The sequence below is a fragment of the Leuresthes tenuis genome, unplaced genomic scaffold (assembly GCF_036924035.1).
Source record: "Leuresthes tenuis unplaced genomic scaffold, fLeuTen1.0.hap1 SCAF_1, whole genome shotgun sequence".
In the NCBI taxonomy this organism is placed as follows: Eukaryota; Metazoa; Chordata; class Actinopteri; order Atheriniformes; family Atherinopsidae; genus Leuresthes; species Leuresthes tenuis.
Window position 1 is genome coordinate 19,283,804 of NW_027325355.1, and position 19,583 is coordinate 19,303,386.

At 41.1% G+C, this 19,583-nt stretch overlaps 3 protein-coding genes across 5 annotated transcripts; 2 read left to right on the forward strand and 1 right to left on the reverse strand.

The window, feature by feature from the left end:
* Positions 1–510: 510 nt before the first annotated feature.
* LOC140293587 (C-X-C chemokine receptor type 2-like) lies at positions 511–2,462 on the forward strand. The gene is made up of 2 exons (XM_072379543.1): positions 511–550; positions 1,363–2,462. Exon 2 carries the CDS (start codon positions 1,365–1,367, stop codon positions 2,418–2,420), a length of 1,056 nt encoding a protein of 351 aa, XP_072235644.1. The 5' UTR covers positions 511–550; positions 1,363–1,364; the 3' UTR covers positions 2,421–2,462.
* A 1,330-nt stretch (positions 2,463–3,792) lies between these two features.
* slc19a1 (solute carrier family 19 member 1) lies at positions 3,793–11,888 on the forward strand. 3 transcript variants are annotated; one of them, XM_072392952.1, is made up of 6 exons: positions 3,793–3,852; positions 5,276–5,935; positions 6,690–7,455; positions 8,377–8,569; positions 9,787–9,928; positions 10,631–11,888. In XM_072392952.1, exons 2-6 carry the CDS (start codon positions 5,633–5,635, stop codon positions 10,823–10,825), a joined length of 1,599 nt encoding a protein of 532 aa, XP_072249053.1. In that variant the 5' UTR covers positions 3,793–3,852; positions 5,276–5,632; the 3' UTR covers positions 10,826–11,888. The 3 variants fall into 3 exon arrangements, with proteins under 3 accessions (XP_072249053.1, XP_072249129.1, XP_072248976.1); XM_072393028.1 differs by having other exon boundaries at positions 3,822–3,866; XM_072392875.1 differs by lacking the exon at positions 3,793–3,852 and having other exon boundaries at positions 5,242–5,935.
* A 1,991-nt stretch (positions 11,889–13,879) lies between these two features.
* On the reverse strand, positions 13,880–19,096 carry LOC140314743 (uncharacterized). The gene is made up of 11 exons (XM_072393135.1): positions 18,848–19,096; positions 17,165–17,320; positions 16,923–17,048; positions 16,669–16,832; positions 15,800–15,899; positions 15,356–15,454; positions 15,220–15,240; positions 14,544–14,564; positions 14,412–14,438; positions 14,267–14,323; positions 13,880–14,181 (listed from the first exon to the last, which is right to left on the reverse strand). Exons 1-11 carry the CDS (start codon positions 18,921–18,923, stop codon positions 14,162–14,164), a joined length of 867 nt encoding a protein of 288 aa, XP_072249236.1. The 5' UTR covers positions 18,924–19,096; the 3' UTR covers positions 13,880–14,161.
* Between the last annotated feature and the right edge of the window lie 487 nt (positions 19,097–19,583).

Genomic DNA, 19,583 nt, shown 5'->3' on the forward strand with positions numbered 1-19,583 from the left:
AGAGCTTCTGCAACAGAGCCACTTTGTAAAGGCGGTCACTGATTATTGATTAACTGAAATTAAAATCAGTAGTTTTGAACAAAGCGATGACAGTGAATTGCTTTTTTCTGTCATGGATGAATTAGTTTCAGTTCAGATGTGATATGTTAGGCTCAAATTCTCTGAGACTAATTTGTTTAATGACCAAGAAAAAGAAAAATGTCCTCCGCCTTTGCAACTCTGAGTGCCAAACAAAATCAGCCGGATTTGATTGAGATTTTTGAGGACATTTTTCTCATCTGGAATGCCCCTGCAGTTCTAACCAAACTGTCAATAATCATTGATTTCATTGTCACCTGTGATTTGCAAAATGTTTTGGTTTTTTTTGGAGGAAAGACAAGATGTGCTGTGACGTACTGTAGCCTACTGTATGGGGGAAGGAAATGGAACATTGGGTCATCTGTGTGAGAAAAAAACCCATGTTGTATCATCTTTAAAGACGTTCTCCTTTGGCATTGGCTCATTTGGGTGCCTATTGTCTCTGAAGGTTTGGGTCAAGCCACTGCAGCAGGTGAGTGTATGTAGCTGTTTATCCTTTTAAGGGTGGAAAATTAGAGTCAATAATAGCTTGAATAACACTGATAAAAATGGTGTGATTTAATTGAAAATCAGAAGCAAGAAATCACTCTTTACTTTTAAAAAGCAATCCAGTTTGTGGTAACTGTGATGTAGTTTAATACACTGATGTAGTACACTGACTCACTCTAAAGAGCCTATACAACGCTCAGTAATAGGTTCTTTATTTTAGTTTGTGGAACTACTAGAATGGATTTAACTTAACTTTTTTTTTCAAAAACACAGTATTTTCTCTTTCTTTAAATTGCTGTTGCACCTCTCTGTCTTAAATGCTCCATTTAAACTGCAGCGTCTTTAAGACCTCCTTTCCTGAAAGACAAAGCTCAGTCTGCTGTGATTGGCCATCTGTTTGGTTCATCGAGCTAGAGTGCAATACGGCTGCTTAGTGTAGTTACATGATGATGTCATAAAGAAACCTGGAGAAAAGCCAAGACGAAAAACAAGGTGTTTCAGGCAAATCAGGAGAAGAACTCCCTTTGGGGCGATCTTCTGATTTTTTAAACTCTTCACATACACAGATAACTACTGGCTCCAACACACATGAAATAGTAGAAGAATTCATAAAGTGTAATGTTGCCCCTTTAAAGCTGCACAACACCACACACGGAATGATAAGAAAAAGCTATTTTTTTCATGTGAGTACCTTCTGTTAATCTTTCTTCTGTTAACAGTCATTTTGCCCAATTTGTGTGGTCTTTTTCATTGCGATGATGTTGTAATAAGTCTCAGTCTGTTTTCCATCCACAGCCATGTCCTTCACTTTTACCTTTGGTGACTACTTTGACTACCAGAATGAGACCGTCACACTCGTTGTGAATCCAATGACACTAACATGTGAGAAAAAACTGCTGGAACCTACAGCAGGCCTGATCCTATGTTTCATCCTCATAGCCATCTTTTTACTGGCGATCCCGGGAAATTTGCTGGTGGGGTGGGTGATCAGCACCAGCAGACAGGCTTTGACTCCATCAGATGTCTACTTGTTTCACCTTACAATAGCAGATGGACTGATGGCTCTCACGCTCCCGTTCTTTGCAGTAGCACATGTTTGGGGATGGATCTTCGGTGACTTCTTGTGCAAGCTCCTCAACCTCATCATCGATGCAAACTTCTACACCAGCATCATCTTCCTGGCCTGCATTAGCATCGACCGTTATCTTGTGATTGTGCACGCCAATGAGACACTCAGGACTCGCCAAAAGATGTGCACCAGGCTCCTCTGTGCAGCAGTGTGGGCCCTCGGTTGGGCTGTAGCTCTACCTGCACTTTTTAATGATGCCATCAAGATCAAACATTCAGATATGCTGATTTGCACTGAAAGCTTTGACATCGGTAGCGCTTTCGTTTGGAGGGTCGCCACTCGTGGGTTCCGCCACATCTTTGGCTTTGTGGTCCCTCTGACTGTCATGATAGCCTGCTACAGCATTACCATTGGAAGACTGCTGCGCACTCGTGGTTTCCAGAAACACCGGGCCATGCGGGTCATTATAGTCGTGGTGATTGCATTTCTCCTGTGCTGGACGCCCTACCATATAACCATGGTGGTCGACACGCTGATCAGGGCCAAGCTGATAACGTATGACTGCGCTGCGATGAGGACAGTGACCTTAGCTCTGGATGTAACCAATGGCCTGGCTCTGACCCACAGCTGCATCAATCCATTCCTCTACGCATTTGTGGGAGAGAAGTTCAGGAAAAAAATGACACATCTTCTTCAGAGGAAACTCAGACGGGAGACAATGTCAGGGCCAAAGTTCAGCAGGTCATCATCTCATACCTCAGAGGGAACTGGAGCTGTTCTCTGAACACTTGGTGGATTTATTTTCAACACACTGCAGGGAGACATTTTAGCATCTAGTGTGTTAAAACGTATGGGAATAAGCAAACATTGATTTATTTCAGGTTTGTCAATGTTTCCTCATAATTCAGTTTACTTACAGATGTTCTATTTATGGATTAAGTGGTACACTGCTGCCATCTATTGGTCTCACTTTGATGATCCCTTACCTTTACAGCCTCTTATAATGCCAACTCCACGCTCCTTATTCCTCGTTTATCAGTGTTTTAGAAGATTATGCACATGCTCTATAGACCCCCTGGTCAATTAACAGCTTTTTTTCTTCGTACGTGCTATGCATTTATATTCCCTAAAGTTTAAATATTGCAGTGTTTTCAATAAATTTTTTTTAAAAAACTTGCTTCAGATCTCATATGGAAGTCATCATTTAAGTGTCTGAGTATTGCATTTCAGTGGGTCAAACCTTAGTCAAGACTTTATTAACAACACCTTAAGAGGACAAGCTTACTTTGACTTAGAACTAGATCCATAAATGCCATTTACAATAGGTCAAATCACAGAAAACATGGGTTAAAAGATACTGGGTTAAGTTTTTGATACCATGTTTTAAAGAAGCAAGCAAAATGTAGTTAATTAGTCATCTACAGTGTAAATGTAAACAATACTGTTTTATTTTTACAAATATAATCTTGATTGAATATGGTTGGGCAACATAATTTCTATAATCTTATAATCTAGTTGGTTTATATGTAATCCCTGAATGCTTGACCCTAATTTTGAATTGATATATGTTCACATGACGTTTTTGTGGATATATTACCATATCATTATTGTTCTTATAATTAAAGGAGGCCTTGTAATCGTCATCGCAGTTGTGGTGTTGGTATCAGTACCTGAGAAGAGTGTCAATACTACCAACACTATACACAAACATGACATTTTTTGTCCAGCAGGGGGCGAACGATAAGGCGCAAAGGAATAACACTTACAGACGGTGTACTTAATAAAAACAAGAACTGTGGGAAATCTAGTTTTCCCCGCGCACCATCATGGTTAACACACCTTACTATGAAAAAAAGAAATATTCAAAAAATCTTTTGAGACGCGCAGTTAAATAGAAAGACAGACAACCCTCAAATCGACGGTGAATTTGGCATCACTAATTAATAAAAGACGCCTCATTTCTGACTGTACGAAGTCGGGTCATTCGGTTAAAACTTACACCGGAAGAATATTAAAACCCCACAAAGAAAGACTGTGGTCGAGACTGGAACCGATAAACTTCACATCGTGAGGAAAACATTGGTATAATCTAAAATTGGATTGAAGTTTTTGTAATCTGTTGTAAGAAGAACTGTAAAACTTCAACTCCCAGAAGTCAATGCGACTGGAAGACTGCTGTTCATTCTTGCACTGCAGTCTGTCTTGGAACACACGAGGTACAGTATGTAATGTAACTAATTTTTTATGTTATTTAAAATTACTAACACACGGAATATGTTTTCTTACTGGTGAGCCAACTTGGGGCAGTGTGAAAGACTTTCAGTGACTTCCTTTAAGCACCGTTTTATCATTTGTGACAACAAAAGATACAAAAGTACTCTGTTTAATGTGCACATCGTTAGCCAGCCATACAGACTGTTAGCTGTTTCTTAGTTATTGTGATTTACTATTTGCATTGAAAAGATAGACCTGGTCTGGGTCGTTGTTGCTCATAAACAACCTAACGTCAGGTTTAGCACATTAGCGGCTAACGGGGGCTCAGTGTGTGCGCATGTGTGTGTCTGAGGTGGTGTGCGAGTCCCTAACATGCTAACACACTGCTGCCCGGTTTGTGTAACTTCTTTTCGGTGCTCTTTTGCAACAACAATTCATGTGACCTAAATACCGAACGGATTTAAGCTATTTCGCTGTTTTGTCTTATTTTCTATCATACTTTATAATGATGCCAAAACTCTGTTTGACTCAGTTTTTTTCTTTCTTTTTGGAAATTGTAGATATAAAAGTATGATATTTTAATAGTAGAAGTAAGAGAAAACTATATTAAAGAGGTCTGTCCCTCCTGCACTAACAAACCTATCTGCTAATATCTGATTGGCAGTCTTTCTTATGCTTTTGTGCTACAGAATCTGATGAACCACAGATATGTTTGAAAGCAGATGTCAAATGGGATGTAATAACTTTGATAAACGATTCCAACAAAAGTCAGTCGGGTTCAGAAGTTGGTGTTACATCTTTAATTGGACACAAAAAGGCTGACATTGAGTTGTTTGTTCCTCTAAAGTAAACTTGTTGTTTCTGTTTCTATTCAAAATGCACTGGCCTAATTTTCATTTATATATTTTCTTTTGGCGAAAACATCTTGGAGATTTTCATTTGCTCGTGAGAATAAGGAAAATGTAACCGATGTAAAAGCTGTGCCACCAGTGAAGCAATGGTAATCTGAACATGCAAATCCAGTCTGATAACTTGCAAATAAGCCTGACTATACCGTTAAACATATTGTGCCTGCTGTTATGGTTGCTCAATGGCAGATGTCGACATGAAATCCAGCCGAAAAAAGTAAAACCCGTAGTTATTTGTTCTGTAGCACTTTGTAGCAGAACAGTAAACATCCTGGTGGTATGTTCACATTGAGTTGCAAGTGATCAGGTTAGATTTGTGTGTTTTATGAACAGCGAATACCCGTCATAATAATACGAGTGCCATATGTTAAAGACCCTTACAGTAAGATTACAAACTATCTTTTACCATATCGATACATATTGACAAACACAACAGTTGCGCCATGTTTTTGTCCCTGTGTCCACACTTGCAGCGTCAGAATAGCCTGACTAACAGACGGCATTGTGATCATTTCAGGTTCACAATGACCCAGGACTCAGCTGCTGGATAGCTTGCTGTCAGACAATGTCACACGGTGGAATGGAGCGAAGGTCAACATTTTCTCTTACATGTCAATGAGAGCATGTAGCATTTTAACTGCCTTTTTCATCACTTTGTAAAAATGGTCCATTTGGTCCTGTTCAGTCCTCGCTGACTCAGGAGGAAGAGAAAAGTGGAAAGGAAGGCATCGAGTGAGGCTCTTACATTTTTCCTTTTTTATTCCAAGTGGAAAGTCGGAAGTTTCTGAAGTCCAAACAAACCCTCACATGGTGATCTGACACAGAAGAAAAGTCGCACTCTGCTTCACGGAGTGACCACGCACTAGTCGCCACAATGGCAGGGGATGACACATCAGAGAGGGGCTACGGATTGGTGGGGAAGAAAGAGATGGATCTGAAAGTACCTCCATCTCAAAACTCTGAGAGACATGAAGATGGAGATGCAGAGATGGCTGTCTCTGCTCCGGATACACAGTCTCCCCCAGAGGATCCCACTGAGGACCCCAGGGAGGCCAAAAAGTGGAAGTGGGCCGTGATATTCTTGTGTTTCTATGGATTTATGGGGTCAATAAGGCCCGGGGAACCATTCATCACGCCGTATCTTCTGAGCTCCACGAAGAACTTCACCAGGGAGCAGGTTAGTGATGTCCTCTCATATTGTTTTTAAGTTATTGGTTGTTTTTTTATTATTAAAGTTCAGGTAAAACTGTACAGAAAGTTAACCTCTAAAACTCTTTAACAAGTTTACCTCCATGCAGTTGAGCGTGGAGGTAATGCACAGAGGAATTAATGAGTTCCCTGTGGGGACTTTAGTGTTCCATCTTACTCTGGTCAAAGTTCACATTCCTCCAAAGTGTGTCAGCGTAACAGGTTTGTGTCAGTGGACTGTGGTTTGTGGAGACGGGGTCACTGCTTTGTTTACCGCTCTTTTTATAGACCAAATAGATAGAGATGGAGATCACATAATAAATTCAATACCGGTTTCACACTTGAACTGGTGTTGTGATGGAGCCAGTCAACAGTGAGATGTTATCACATGTTTAAGTTCAGTTTCTCAAATGGGGTGGTGTGCTTTCTTTGGGTCAATGGCAGTAAATTATTTATCTTGAGTGTTAAATGATTGGTTAGAAATTCGAGTTGGGAAAAATTGGGAAGTTCACTTTTTCCATTAGTTTATGTACTTTTGTCGCTAACTTTCAGCTCTATAGTCTTTATTTGTGTTATTCAGAAATGATGCTAACACGCCTGTTACATATCGTTTCTTCTTTTTAGTGAACCTCAATGTAGAATTATCCACCGAACTAGATTTGACACCAAGTTCCCTGTCAGCAGAGAAAAGTCATATTCTAAGATGTTAGATTAGAACTTTAATCCATTTCTCTAATTTCCAGGTGACTAATGAGATCATTCCAGTGCTGACGTACTCCTACATGGCGGTGCTGGTGCCGGCCTTTCTGCTAACTGACTTCCTGCGTTACAAGCCGGTCCTAGTCATCCAGGGCATCAGTCAGGTGATCATCTGGATCATTCTTCTCCTGGGCGAGACGCTTCTTCAGATGCAGTTCATGGAGTTCTTCTACGGCATCACCATGGCCTGCCGCGTGGCCTACTCCTCCTACATCTTTTCCCTGGTCAACCCGGTCCTCTACCAGCGCGTGGCAGGCTACTCGCGCTCCGCAGTCCTCTTTGGGGTCTTCACCAGCTCCGTGCTGGGCCAGTTGTTCATGTCTGTCGGCAACGTCACCTTCTACACCCTCAACGCCATCTCTCTGGGCTTCGTCAGCTTTGCCGTGCTGCTCGCGCTGTGCCTGCCCTGGCCAAAACGCTCCATGTTTTTTAATCGGACGAAGAATCAGGAGCTAAAAGAAACCGCAACAGTAGCCGCCAAATCAGAGCTGGACAAAATGAACCCCAAAGAGGAAGGGTCATCCTCTGCTTCATGCTGGAAGGATTCTGTCTTGGTGCAGATGCTGCTGGAGGTTAAAAATGTGGTAAAGAGGCCTAACTTGAGGCTCTGGTCCTTGTGGTGGGTGTTCAACTCCACAGGCTATTACCTGGTGCTGTTCTACGTCCACATCCTGTGGAACAAAGTCTATCCCGCCACAGTGAACAAGAACATTTACAACGGGGGAGTGGAGGCAGCGTCGACCTTGCTGAGTGAGGCATTTCTGGAGATATAAAATGTGGCTTTGTTTGCGGATTAACAGCATGTTTATGCTCAGCTGGGTGTCAGTTTCACTGTCCTGAACGATGTTCTTCATGTTGCCATGCTGCCAATCTCACTAAATTTAGATGCAAATCATATGAACTACCCTGAAGGAGAACAACAACAAAATAACAAAGTGTCAGGTTTAAGGAGCATCAAAGAGTTTGTCTGACTGCCTGTTGTGCGTGTTTCTGCGCCAGGCCTTAAACAAAGCAAAGAAAGAAGGTAGTTGTGGGGAAACGGCTGCAGATTTTGCATAAGAATGAAAGTTTTCATATGATTTTAGTTAACAGGTGTGCCAAACCTCAATAATCTCTGTGTTGTAATCCTTGGGCACTGTCCTTGTTAAGTATTTTAGCACCACCTGTGGCTTCCTTGTTGCCTTTTTTTCCCCCCACCCGACACTGTTTTTGGGATAAACGCCACATTGCAGGTGATGCTCGGCTCAGGCTAAGGTACAGCTCAGGATGTGACCCACAGTAAAACGTTAAGCTCTGATTTATCAGAGTGCATACCTGCAGTGTTTACAGCTCTGTCACCTGTTCCAAAGAGATGACATCAGTGATTGCACTTTAAACAGCTGTAAAGCACAAAGGTAGCAGACTGTTTGAGTAACCTGGATGCCATGTGGCAGCAGTAAAAGCATCATTACAAAACAGAATCTGGTGGTAGGCGGCTTACAGTGATTTGTACAAACTCTTTAGAAAAACCAGGCTAACAAAGAAATAATAGTTGATATTTACATAATTAGAATGTAGCCATTTTAAATTGAAACTTTATGGTGGCACTTCTTTGTTGACACGATCTCTTTGTCCAGGCCACGTGTGACCATTTACAGTTCGGGGTCTAACTAATGGGTTATTTCTTCACAGGTGCAGTAACTTCCTTCGTGGCTGGCTTTGTCAAAATTCGTTGGAACTTATGGTCCGAACTGGTAATCGGCGTTATAACAGCGCTGCAGGCGGGTCTCTTGCTTGTCATGGGCACCACAAACAACATTTGGGTCTGCTACACTTCCTATGTCCTTTTCAGAGGCTTCTACCAGTTCCTGGTGCCTGTCGCCACGTGAGTGCCTCAACATGAAACCTATTGATACCCCGATTTTCAGGTCTTAAAGCCATTTTCTGGCCGCAGGATGCAGATATGCAGAAAGTCTCTGTAAAATCTGTACACGATTTATATTTAAAAGTACCCATATTAGGAGCGTATGTGTGAACTTTGTGTATGCTTTTATTAAATGTCTGCATGTGTAGTGCTGTAACTTTGCTAATGCTACCGTCTTGGTCAGGACGCTTCTGCAAAAGAGATCTGCAAAAGAGTAATAATGATGACGATAGTGTTGATTGTTTATTATATAGTTACAGCTGCTGTCAGTGGTTAGTTAATCTATCAATCAACATTTATTTATATTGCACCTTACAACAACCAGAGATTGACCAAAGTGCTTCACAATTCCAGAAGTAGATTTAAAGGTAGATTACATATAACGCAAGACATCAACAAAAAGGTGAGCCACAGCTTCAGTGAAAAGCCAGTTGAAATCAGTATGTTTTTAATTTGGCTTTGAACTGAGGTAGGTGTTGGTACGTAAATCAGAGGGCAGAGTATTCTAAGATTTCGGACCTGCCACTGCGAAAGATCGGTCACCCCACTGCTTACACCTGGACCGGGGGACCTCCAGTAGATGTTGACCAGCAGAGCGGAGAGCTCTGCCAGATTGGTGAAACCTCAGGGTTTCCCTTATGTAGGGAGGTGCAGTGGTAGCCAGTGGAGGGAGCAAAGTACAGGCGTGATGTGGTCGTGTTTACGGGTGTTAGGTGTATGATGCTGTGCAACTGAAAAAGACGACATAATGGCTTGTTGAGTAATACTTGGTCATGAAAAAAGAGCAAAGCAAGACATTTTTATGACCCTGCCTTATGCGTTATAATTGTTCTTTGAAGTTATGCAGAGAGAATAACTGTAGCGCTCATCTAATGATTGTTCAGTTTGCAGCCCCCAGCTAAGGTATGAGCTCATCGTTGTTGATAGCCTGCCTATCTGCAACATACATACAATATTATTTTACAGGCTGCCAATGCGAAGTCATGAGACTCTGCAAAGTTAAATGCAGTTGAGAAAATGAGTTGCACAATCTGAAATTTTCCAGTCCCTTTTTCAAATTAACAGCGGTGACTAAGAAGGGTTGGACTCCTTGACTCGAGTTGGATTCTGACTCTCTGCAGATGCATCTGGCTAATCCAGCTGCTGAACCTGATGCAGATGTTGTCTTCTCTCCACAGTTTCCAGATCGCTTCGTCGCTCAACAAGGAGCTGTGTGCCCTGGTGTTTGGTATCAACACCTTCTTGGGGACAATTTTGAAAAGCACAATCAGCCTGATAATCTCAGACAAAAGGGGCCTGGCATTAGACGTGCATTCTCAGGTGATATTTCATGCTACCGTTTGATTTTTTTATTTGTTTTTTCTTGATCTTGAATATGGTTGAAAGGCTTTATGGATAAATATCTCAATTTCAAATGATTTGGCATTTTTTTCACTTGTGGTTTTGCTGCTGCAACCCAAAAGGTCCAATTAGAAAACTATTTTTCTTAAGAGAGCGATAAATACAGGGATTGAGTTGCCAAAAAGTCTTTTGCTGATTATTAACGCCATAAAAATGTCTGTTTGGATATTGGCCTTCTCGGGTAAAAGTGGGGCGTGAACATAAAATATTCAAAAGCATGTTCTATTTCACGTGAACATCTTAGAGTTTATACGGCTCTGAACCCTTGGGTTCAATGTTCTTTTATTTGCTTTAATCTGCAACAAGCACAACATGTCCAGGAAGTGCAGACAATTCAGCTTGAAAACAAGCCCAGGACTTGGCCAGGCAGTAGAAGGACCGCTTTAAAGGAGGGAGAGCCTCAAAGAGATTGAAGCTGAACTGATGTTTTAAAAGGAAAAGGAAAAGTTTTTTTTTTTTTTTTTTTTTTTTCAAGCTTTTTGGATGGAATCATGTGGCATGTTTGTTCACTACAGATGCTGGAGAATAGATTTGTGTCGCCTGCTGCGATAGCTCCCACAGCTTCAGTATCCGATCATAATCACTGTCAGTGTTTTACTGTATCAATTCTTTGTCTTCCAGTTCCTGGTGTACTTCCTTTACTTCACCCTCCTGACTGTAGTCTACCTAATCTGTGCTGCTGTGGTCATCATCCGCCACTACAGAAACCAGCCCAGGGAAGGAGGAGCGGCCAGCAGCCAGGCCACAGAGCTCAGCCCCGTGGCTGCAAACCCGGATGTAGAACCTTTGTCTAACGGCAACACTGCCAAAGCGTAACGGCGTCACCGTCTCCCAATAAGTTAAGCCTGGTTTTTGCCAATGAGATCTTCATTCTCAGTCGTTTTGAACCCTCTGATAATGTGTGGAGATGTTCAGAGTTATTTTTGAGCCTTAATCATTGAAGTGCCTCATCTGCACAGCCCATGTCTGGCGTCCGCAGAGAGAAAAGAGTACATTCTACCATTTCATCCAACACAAAGCACTAAACAGCACTATGCTTTAGTGGAGCTGGGGGGAAGAAAAGAAAAAAACATTTAAACCAGAGCGGGACCTTTTTACTGTCATGACCAGGCTTCGGAAAGGAATTCGCCATTCAGTTTGACACATATCGCGCTTATTAAATTTTTTTTTTTTTTACACTCCTATTGTATCAAATGTTACAATTACTGCACGTTAACACCATTGCGAAAAAGATCAGACCTCAATAGCATGATTGGGCCTCGGTTCTAAATGGTATATAAATGAACGATGGTTTATGTGAATGTAAACTGCAGTTTTGAATGCAGTGCACTTAGTAATTCAATTCAATTTTTATCTTTGGTATAATTCTTTGTATTTTAGAAGCAGCACAACGAAGACACTTGTGATAATCTTGTAATTTGATATAATGGAATAAGCTTTAGATTGTTCTGCAGGAGAAATAATTCCTACGTTTTTTATGCTTCTCACCATGTGTTCAATCTTAGTACCTCATTTAACAGCCTTGCAGTCTGTTGGGCTGCAGAAAGAACAGTTGCTTTTTCATTTGCGTTAACAGGCTCGTGTCCTGTAGAGAACATAGGACTTGCAGTGTTACTACAAGGAACTACAGCGAGGATGTGGAAGTCACTTGCACTCCAAATGCAACAGTAGTTTCAGCCATCACCTTAACTCAGTTTTGAGTAGGACTTTTAATTCTTTTAAGAATGTACAGTGTTTTTTTTTTATTTTTTATTTTGATTGAAATAATTCCAGAGAAATGACTGTGAAACCTGTCTGAATGCTGTATAAAAGGAAATAGAATGTAATTCCTTTTTTATTATTCACAATTAAACTGACAATCCATTTGATGGATAAAAAGACATTATTCTCACTTAATTTTTTTTTAAAATTGTAAAGGCTTCACTCGAGAAGTAAGCAAAATCTAAATTTATTAGAATCCAGTTTAACTGCTTATAAGTTTTCCTGGAAAGAAAGATTCAGAACGGCTTTGCGTGTAAAATGTTGAGATACTTAAAAAAAGGAACTGGGTTGGAGCTTCGTCTCCTGTTTAGTCAGCTGCAGCTGCTACTCTCAGCATGAAAACATCAAGAGTTTATGATGATTGTTTCTTCTTCAGCGTTTGTCCACAGGAGGCCTTTCATATGAACTGTTTGTGCAGCTGCACACATGATGTGCTGCATTCCCCGAGCGTTAAAAGTAGTTGTTTCACCTTGAGACGGCACACGAGACCTAGTTTTTTGTTTTTTTTTTGTGTATGGGTTAGAGTCTGTAGATGTAATGAGAAGTCACATGACAAATCTCTGGTTTCTGGTTTAACTGTAGAACAGGCTTAACAAGCCAGTGAGTGCAGGATGCACGTTCATACAAGAGTCACTATGTTCATTTGCAAAAAGACAAGACAGGAAGAAGCATCTCCTTAAGAACCCATTCAAAATAAAAAGTTTAAGGTGTCCAATTTCCCACAGGCTGCTGAGTCAGCTTGTCTGAAAGCATTTTAAATGGAAAAACTGAACTATTAACTTCATCAATTCAAGGGGGAATCGAAGCATTTGAAGCTTATTTAGCTGTGCTCTCAGCTGCCATTTATAAGCACCGAGGTCCACATTATGAAAGTGATTTCTGCCTGCGTCACGAGGATGATGCATTCACACCAACCATTCTTTCACTTTGAAGACACGGCATCTTGTCTACAAAGATGCATTCCAACGAAGAAGCAGCATGACATGCAGTAACCCACACATAGGTTGTGACTAATGCAAAAGGCTGCGACCGACGTGTGATCAAACCTGGAAAACAACTCAACCTGCTATCGGTTACGCTGGATTGTGAGGGTTTGCTGCCCTCAAGTGGCTCAACTAGTGCTTCAAGCGTATTCATCATCGCTATTCTCATCAACTGCAACACAATCAAAATGCTGTATGTCCCATCATTACGCCGCTGGAAAGAAGAAACACTGTGAAAAAGTTGCAGCGTTGCCATTTTGTTGCTTTTATTAAGTTCACTGTAGCTCTCATAAAAAAATACTTTGTGTAGCTGCATCCTGTTTCCTTAATCATCAAAGCACAATAAATACAAAGGCAACACGGTACAAATGTCTCAGTGCCTTTTGACTAAAAAGAAATCACACTTTAGTTTCTGCAATACTTTCTAATTTAAAAAAAAAAAAAAAAAAAGAAAAGGCATCACGGCAGTATCTCTATGACTAATGCTTTCAGTTAAACAGTCTTGTTAAAAATGGGTGTCAGTGACTTACTTTAAAAGTAAAGGTGGGGAGGGGGGGTGCAAAAACAAAGCTAACTGCTTCAGAGGCACGACTACAGCGTGAGCACACAGACATTTTTAAACGTCGCAGTCAAGAAAAGCTGAAAAGAAAAAGCCAGGTAAGAGATTAATGGCTTCGCAGACAAGAGACATACATGACAAAAAAAGCCCACTATGATTGACTTTCTCAAGCTCTAAAGACCCCAATAATTTGTTTGCCACAAACCAACACACACACACACACATAGTGGAGGAGGCAGCAGTGCTGTACAAAGCTTTGATTGTTGGTTGAGCTTGCAGCTCCAACCACACAATGGCCTCCCTTTTCTTCCCCTGCTGCCAGTTCAGTTCCGCTGACACCACGAGCCTCTGCGAGACCCGCCTTGGATCGCTAGCCGGCAGTTCATAGAGTCTGAGGTGCCAGCCGTATGTCACAGGAAACGGCACTTTGCTTTGGCTTCCTGGAATTGTTTAAAAGTCCTCGCACTTGTTGGAAAATCTCAAATCAAATGTCAAGAAGGTGTGGTTGCTCATCCCTGTGACCCAGCTTCCATTGAATCCTGGGCTCCCGTTTCATTTTTGTTTCGACCTTTGCAGTATAATTGGTCTCAGCAGGGAAAAGCTGCGTAAACTAGTGTTAAAAACATCCAACGCGATATGTTGGGAAACGGATGAGCAAAGCTGACACTTGAATACATTTTTTTTCCCACCCAAAGTACCTAAAGATATAGAAATTCCATTATTTCTTTGCCAATCATGTGCTTTTGTGCGATTTAAAAACCACTTGTCCACTTCTGGACTTCCGAAAACATTTCAGTTTCAGTGCGAATCTTGAAGATGGTCCAGTTTCAGATGGTAACGTCTGCTCGTCTACTTCATTGGTGTTTCCTCTGCAAAATGGACAAGTAAAGAAGGAAAGGAGTTACACATAGTCAAAGAGAAGCAGGTGACCCCCCCCCCTCCAATTAATCTTACCATCTGGTTGTTCACGCTGTCTCGGACTTGTGCCATTGGATTCGATACCATCTCCCTCTGGTTTAACATAAAGTCACATGACAGTGAAAGTTTATTTTTAATACTGAAAGAAAGAAATGGAACCTTCATTGTGGCTCAAACTTACGCAGCCTCTCGTTCCTCCTCCAGAAGTCTAGAAAAAAAAAAGTGACGTTAACAGAAAATACGGCACAGAAAGAACAATTGAAAAACAGTGTCTGTGTGTAAATAATGAGACAGTATGAGCTATGAAAGTTACCTGCTTCCCAAGGCATGGATGCTGCGGGGAGAGAATCACAGCAGAGAAGATATTAAAGACGTCAAACTGAGGCTGTATTTTGTTTTTGTCTCAAACAGCAGGCGTGTGCACGTGTTAAAGCAAACAGAAGCAGGAAAAGTTTTGGAAGTCCACCTCATGATCGCTTGTAGAATCACCTTAACAGCAATAAGTTGATCATTTTCCCCATGAGATCAGTTTCTGACATCACTGTGGAGGAATTTGCCCAGAATTCTTTAAAATAAAAAATTTGCTTGACTTCATTGAGGTTTGCTGCATTCATGCATGCGCAGCTCCGTTAAGGTCCCACCACAGCATTTTATCTGTGGACTTTAGCTTCTTTTTTTTTGGGAGACATTCTGTTGTAGATTTGCTGCTGTGTTTTGGATCATTGTTGTGCTGCATTAGCTGTTGCATGTGAATACTCTGCAGAGAAACTCCACATTGTTCAGAAACCCTTTTCCTGCTTGATGGGCAGCAACAATTTCTTCGCTAAGATCATTTATGCATCTCCTCCTTGGCATAGTGTTAACACAAACACTACTGCTCCTTTCATAAAGGTGCTGATGATCAGTTATTCATGTGTTTTTGATTAGCACCACCTGGCTGCTATTTAATTGCTTTGTTTTTCACACACTAAAATTGTTGGACTACTTACATTTTTCAAAGAACCACATCCCTAGAAGAAGAAAAAAGCAGCGATTACAACCTCAGACTTTAAATGAAAACTCCAATGCAGATTAATTATGCACAAATGTGGTTTTAAATGTGTGGATAAGAAATGGCGTCATCACCTGTTTTGTATCTGTGAAACAAAGCCAGCAGCAGCACAGGGAGCAGCAGACAGATGAAGACTGTGACTCCCGTGGAAATACTCAGGTTCCTTTCGGGTTCTGGAGAACGAGAAACAGTTGGATTTTAGTGCTTTCTGCTGATGAGCTCAAAGGAGAAAGACTGGAGACACGGAAATTAAACGTGTAGCTTTGTACTCGCACACCAAACAGAGTACAAATATTACAGTATATAAACATACAGTATATAGATATAAATATATGGAAACTTTAGCTTGTAAGGAGCTTCATACAATTTACATTTGCATCAAAGTATGCAAATGTATACTAGTATTTTTCAGTATTCTAGCTGATCAGGTTTGTGCAGTTTGAGTTGTTTTTAATAACCAATTTAATAAACCCATGTAGAGATAGAAGCGTTAGAAAGGGTCCATGGTGTTCACGCACCTGTGAAAAAGGGATTGGAGATGGGTACACTGCTCCTCTGACTGACTGGATTCTCCAGCTCACAGCTGAACTCTTTTATGCTCGAAATGTCCTGAGAGCGCTTTGACATAAGAGAACAATTATTCTCACAAATCCATTTCATTTATTCATCAATGATTGTTTCCTCTTGAGCGACACTGCCAATGTTCCAGCATTAAATGGACAGAAAGAAGACCTTTATATGCTAACATTTTGGTTATTCTACCACTTAATAATTTGCTCAACAAGTCATATTTTCCCCATACTGCTCTTTCATTTCCGCTGTGTGGTTCGCTCTTCTATCGAATGTACAGAACAAATAAAGCATAAAGCACAATCTCTGCAAAGACAGTACGTAATAAGGAGCTGCTGTAAACCCATCCAGACGTTTGGCACCTTCACTTAAAGTGCCAGTAACGCTAACTGAGAGATTTGCATAGAAACATGTTATGTGGAATCAGAACTCTGTGGATCCCTGACTTAGAGCGAGCAAAGTCCTGGTCCCAACGCTGTGATTTCAGCCTACCAGAATACATCACCCTCAGATGAGAGAATCATGTAATCTAAGCATGTATCTGACAGCTAGCTCGCTAACTGTTCTACCTTCACTGCAGAAATGCATCTTCCATGGATGCCAGGACTTGCAGAACTTGGGCTGTCTCCTTAAACTGATGAGGACGAGCGAGAAGAAGAAGAAAAAAAAGCTCGAGCCCCTCCCTCGCCTGCTGGCATTCTTTAGCGAATATCTTAGCTGAATCCTCAGCCACATACACAAGACATAAGATTCTGAGAAAAGCACTGCCACAAACAAAGAAAGAAAACAAAACAAAAACACACAATGTGAATGATACCTGAAAGGTGTATTGCTTCTCAGAGATATCTGCCTTGTCTTTGTTGTCCAACTTCCATTTGTAGGTGACTGGTCCGGCTTCTGTCGTGTCTCCGTCACACGTCAATTCACACGTGCCCTTCTCCTCTTCGCAGGATTTTTTAATCGTAGGTACGGGGACGGCAGCTGTTGTTATTGGAGAAAGAGATTGTCCTACAGCTGCTCATTCTTAAGTTTGAAAATCTCACCCTGCATCGCGGGCTCAGTCAGACTTACAGATAACGGAGAGCCGGATCGGAATGCCCACTTTACCCTCGATCTCTGGTGTGTACACGCCGCTGTCATTTCGGATCAGTCCTTTGATTGTCATCACTCCAGTTGAGATGTTCAGCTCACCACGCTCTTTTAAGAAAAAAAAAAACATGGACTGCATTACATGAACTTTTCAAGTAAAGTTGCATATAGCAACTTAAAAATGTGAACAGGAAAGCTTCACTGGGCTCTAATAAGTCTAAGACCTTTAAATTGGCGATATCGAATCAGGTCCCCCTCATCCCATTCGATGGCGCGGTCATCCCCTTCTCTCCACTCGATGTTCTTGGTGGTGGCAGTCACTGAGACAGCATTTGGTTTGAGGGCAACTTCACCACCCACCTCCCTGTAGATTGTTACCTCTGCAGGGACAAGAAGGGAGCAGAGTCTCATCCAAGCATCCTTCACATTGGCCTTTAACTGCCTGGACTGTAAGCAGGTTATATCCTTTCATTTTAGCAATAAGTCAGCTATTGTTTACACTAACAGAACAGACATTTCAAGTAATCATGGAGCCCGAATGTATCCAAGCAGGTAGGTAAAACAATGGCAGCTGTGGAAAAATCAAAAGGCCAGTACCAGAGCCCATGTTTGGCGGGAGAAGGCCTCATGTCCCCATGTTGTCTTTGGTATGCAAATTACTCGTTTTAAGATAGGAAAAACCCAGCTGTTCTTATTTCCATGTGAACTGACGCTAATGAAAACGTCTCTATATCAATGCTGTAATGCGTTCACTATCACCCTCCTCACCCAGTTTTAAAATCTTTTTACTGACTTCCAGTCAGTCACAGAATAGATTTTAAAAGCCTACTGATGGTTTACAAATCCCAGAACGGTTTAGGCCTAAAATACATCAGTGATATGTTCAGAGAATATAAACCCAGCAGAGCTCTCAGACCCAAGGACTCGGGTCAGCTGGTCCAGTCCAGACTAAACATGGAGAAGCAGCATTTAGCTGTTATGCTGCAAACAAGTGGAACAAACTGTCACCAAATGTAGATATTTTTAAATCCAGTTTAAAAACATTTATTTTCTCATGTGTCTATACATGAAATACGCACTGTGTATTTGAACTTATCTTGACTGTTGCTTGTTTTTAATCATTTTAATTATTTAATTTGTTTCTGATATTCTTTTATGTATTTTTTAATGCTTCTTCCATTCCCCACTGTAATGCTTTTATTTTTATGTAAAGCACTTTGAAATGTTTTGCACATAAAAACTGCATCAGTGAAAAAAAAAAAGAAGAAAAACATCCCACAAAAACAAAGAAACATTTGTGTGGTTATGTGCTGTAAAAGGTGCGTTTAAGGTCAGGATACTAACCTGCCCGGAAAAAAAGCACACAGCATGTCTGTGGACAGATTCTATCAGCACCGTATGAGCAAAATACAGTAAAAATACTCATAATCGTCTCGATAACATCAAAATGAAAGCATACTTTGAAGACGGGTGTGGTGCACTCATCGTTTGTTTTGTTTTTTTCCAATTTTTGCCATTCGTTTTATTCTACCAATTCTCTTTCTGTTCCACCTTCTGCTGTCCCACACTCGTGTGCTCTTTTCCATTCAACTTTGGTTTAATCACAACTGTGTTATGTGCAGCCATTTTATTCCATTAAACCTAAATCTATTTTCTGCTACGGTCGGTTCTGTTCTGTAGTTTTTTGCAAGTCCTAGCCGTTCTCATAATTCCCATTTTCTCCTCTTTTTTTTAAACATTTCAGAGGCGTTGTCACGCGTTATCTGAAGTATTCCCAGGCTTGTTTGCACTGGGTGGGGCGACACATGGACAAACTACGATACCGCGATGGAGCTTTGACAGATATATACACATGCAAGACATGATAACAAACCATTTTCAACGTGGAAATACAACTTGAAACTCACCGGAGTTGGCGGCTACAGCAGCTACGACGACAACACAAAACCAACCGGCCAACAAGCGTTCGCGGAGCGGACACATTTTTGTCAGTTAAACGACAAACGAGTAGATATCCTGGATACCCTTTTTGTTGATTAAGGCAACATTTCATATAGCGTTGGCTGAAAGACAAACGCATTTAAAGAGGCGCATTATCAGCTGAAAACGCTATTTTCGTGAGTCGACACTTGGCCGTGTAGTTGTAAATCACTGAAAGTGAAAGTACCGAAACGCCTCATCAAGGGGCTCCGCCTCCACATGTTGTGACATTAAATTAATTAGATCAATTCTCTTCTAGTGTTGGATGCTTTACATGAAGGCAACGATACTAACCCAAATAACGTTGGTCTATATAGTATAATGTTTGTGAAACTTAAATATCTTTTTAGAAGGTCAATTTAAGTCATAATTCAAAATGGCAATTTTCCGCCCCCTTCTGTCCAGAAGTTGCTACTACATCAAAGCCTGACGAAACATTAAATTGTTATCGTAAAGAGTGTCTTGGCAACACTTTCACAAAATTACAAAAGCAGTAACACAGTAAAGTGCAGGCAGAGGAAAGTGTTGAGATTGTGACCCGATTTGAAATGACCCAGTTAATTTAGATATAACTTCATACCAGAGCGCACAGTAAATGATTTCCTTTCCTTTACCTGCCACAGAGATTGTGTTTGATTGAGAAAAAAGCAAAACACCTACTTC

Excerpts from the sequence above, each read along its gene's own strand:
- LOC140293587 (XM_072379543.1), top strand. The coding sequence starts at position 1,365 with ATGTCCTTCACTTTTACCTTTGGTGACTACTTTGACTACCAGAATGAG.
- LOC140314743 (XM_072393135.1), bottom strand. The coding sequence starts at position 18,923 with ATGTGTCCGCTCCGCGAACGCTTGTTGGCCGGTTGGTTTTGTGTTGTC. Across the intron at positions 15,900-16,668 it reads AGAAGCAATACACCTTTCAG|CGCTCTCAGGACATTTCGAG; the intron begins GTATCATTCACA and ends CTTATGTCAAAG. Across the intron at positions 15,241-15,355 it reads GTTTCACAGATACAAAACAG|GGATGTGGTTCTTTGAAAAA; the intron begins GTGATGACGCCA and ends TTCTTCTTCTAG.
- slc19a1 (XM_072392952.1), top strand. The coding sequence starts at position 5,633 with ATGGCAGGGGATGACACATCAGAGAGGGGCTACGGATTGGTGGGGAAG. Across the intron at positions 5,936-6,689 it reads AGAACTTCACCAGGGAGCAG|GTGACTAATGAGATCATTCC; the intron begins GTTAGTGATGTC and ends TCTAATTTCCAG. Across the intron at positions 9,929-10,630 it reads CATTAGACGTGCATTCTCAG|TTCCTGGTGTACTTCCTTTA; the intron begins GTGATATTTCAT and ends TTTGTCTTCCAG.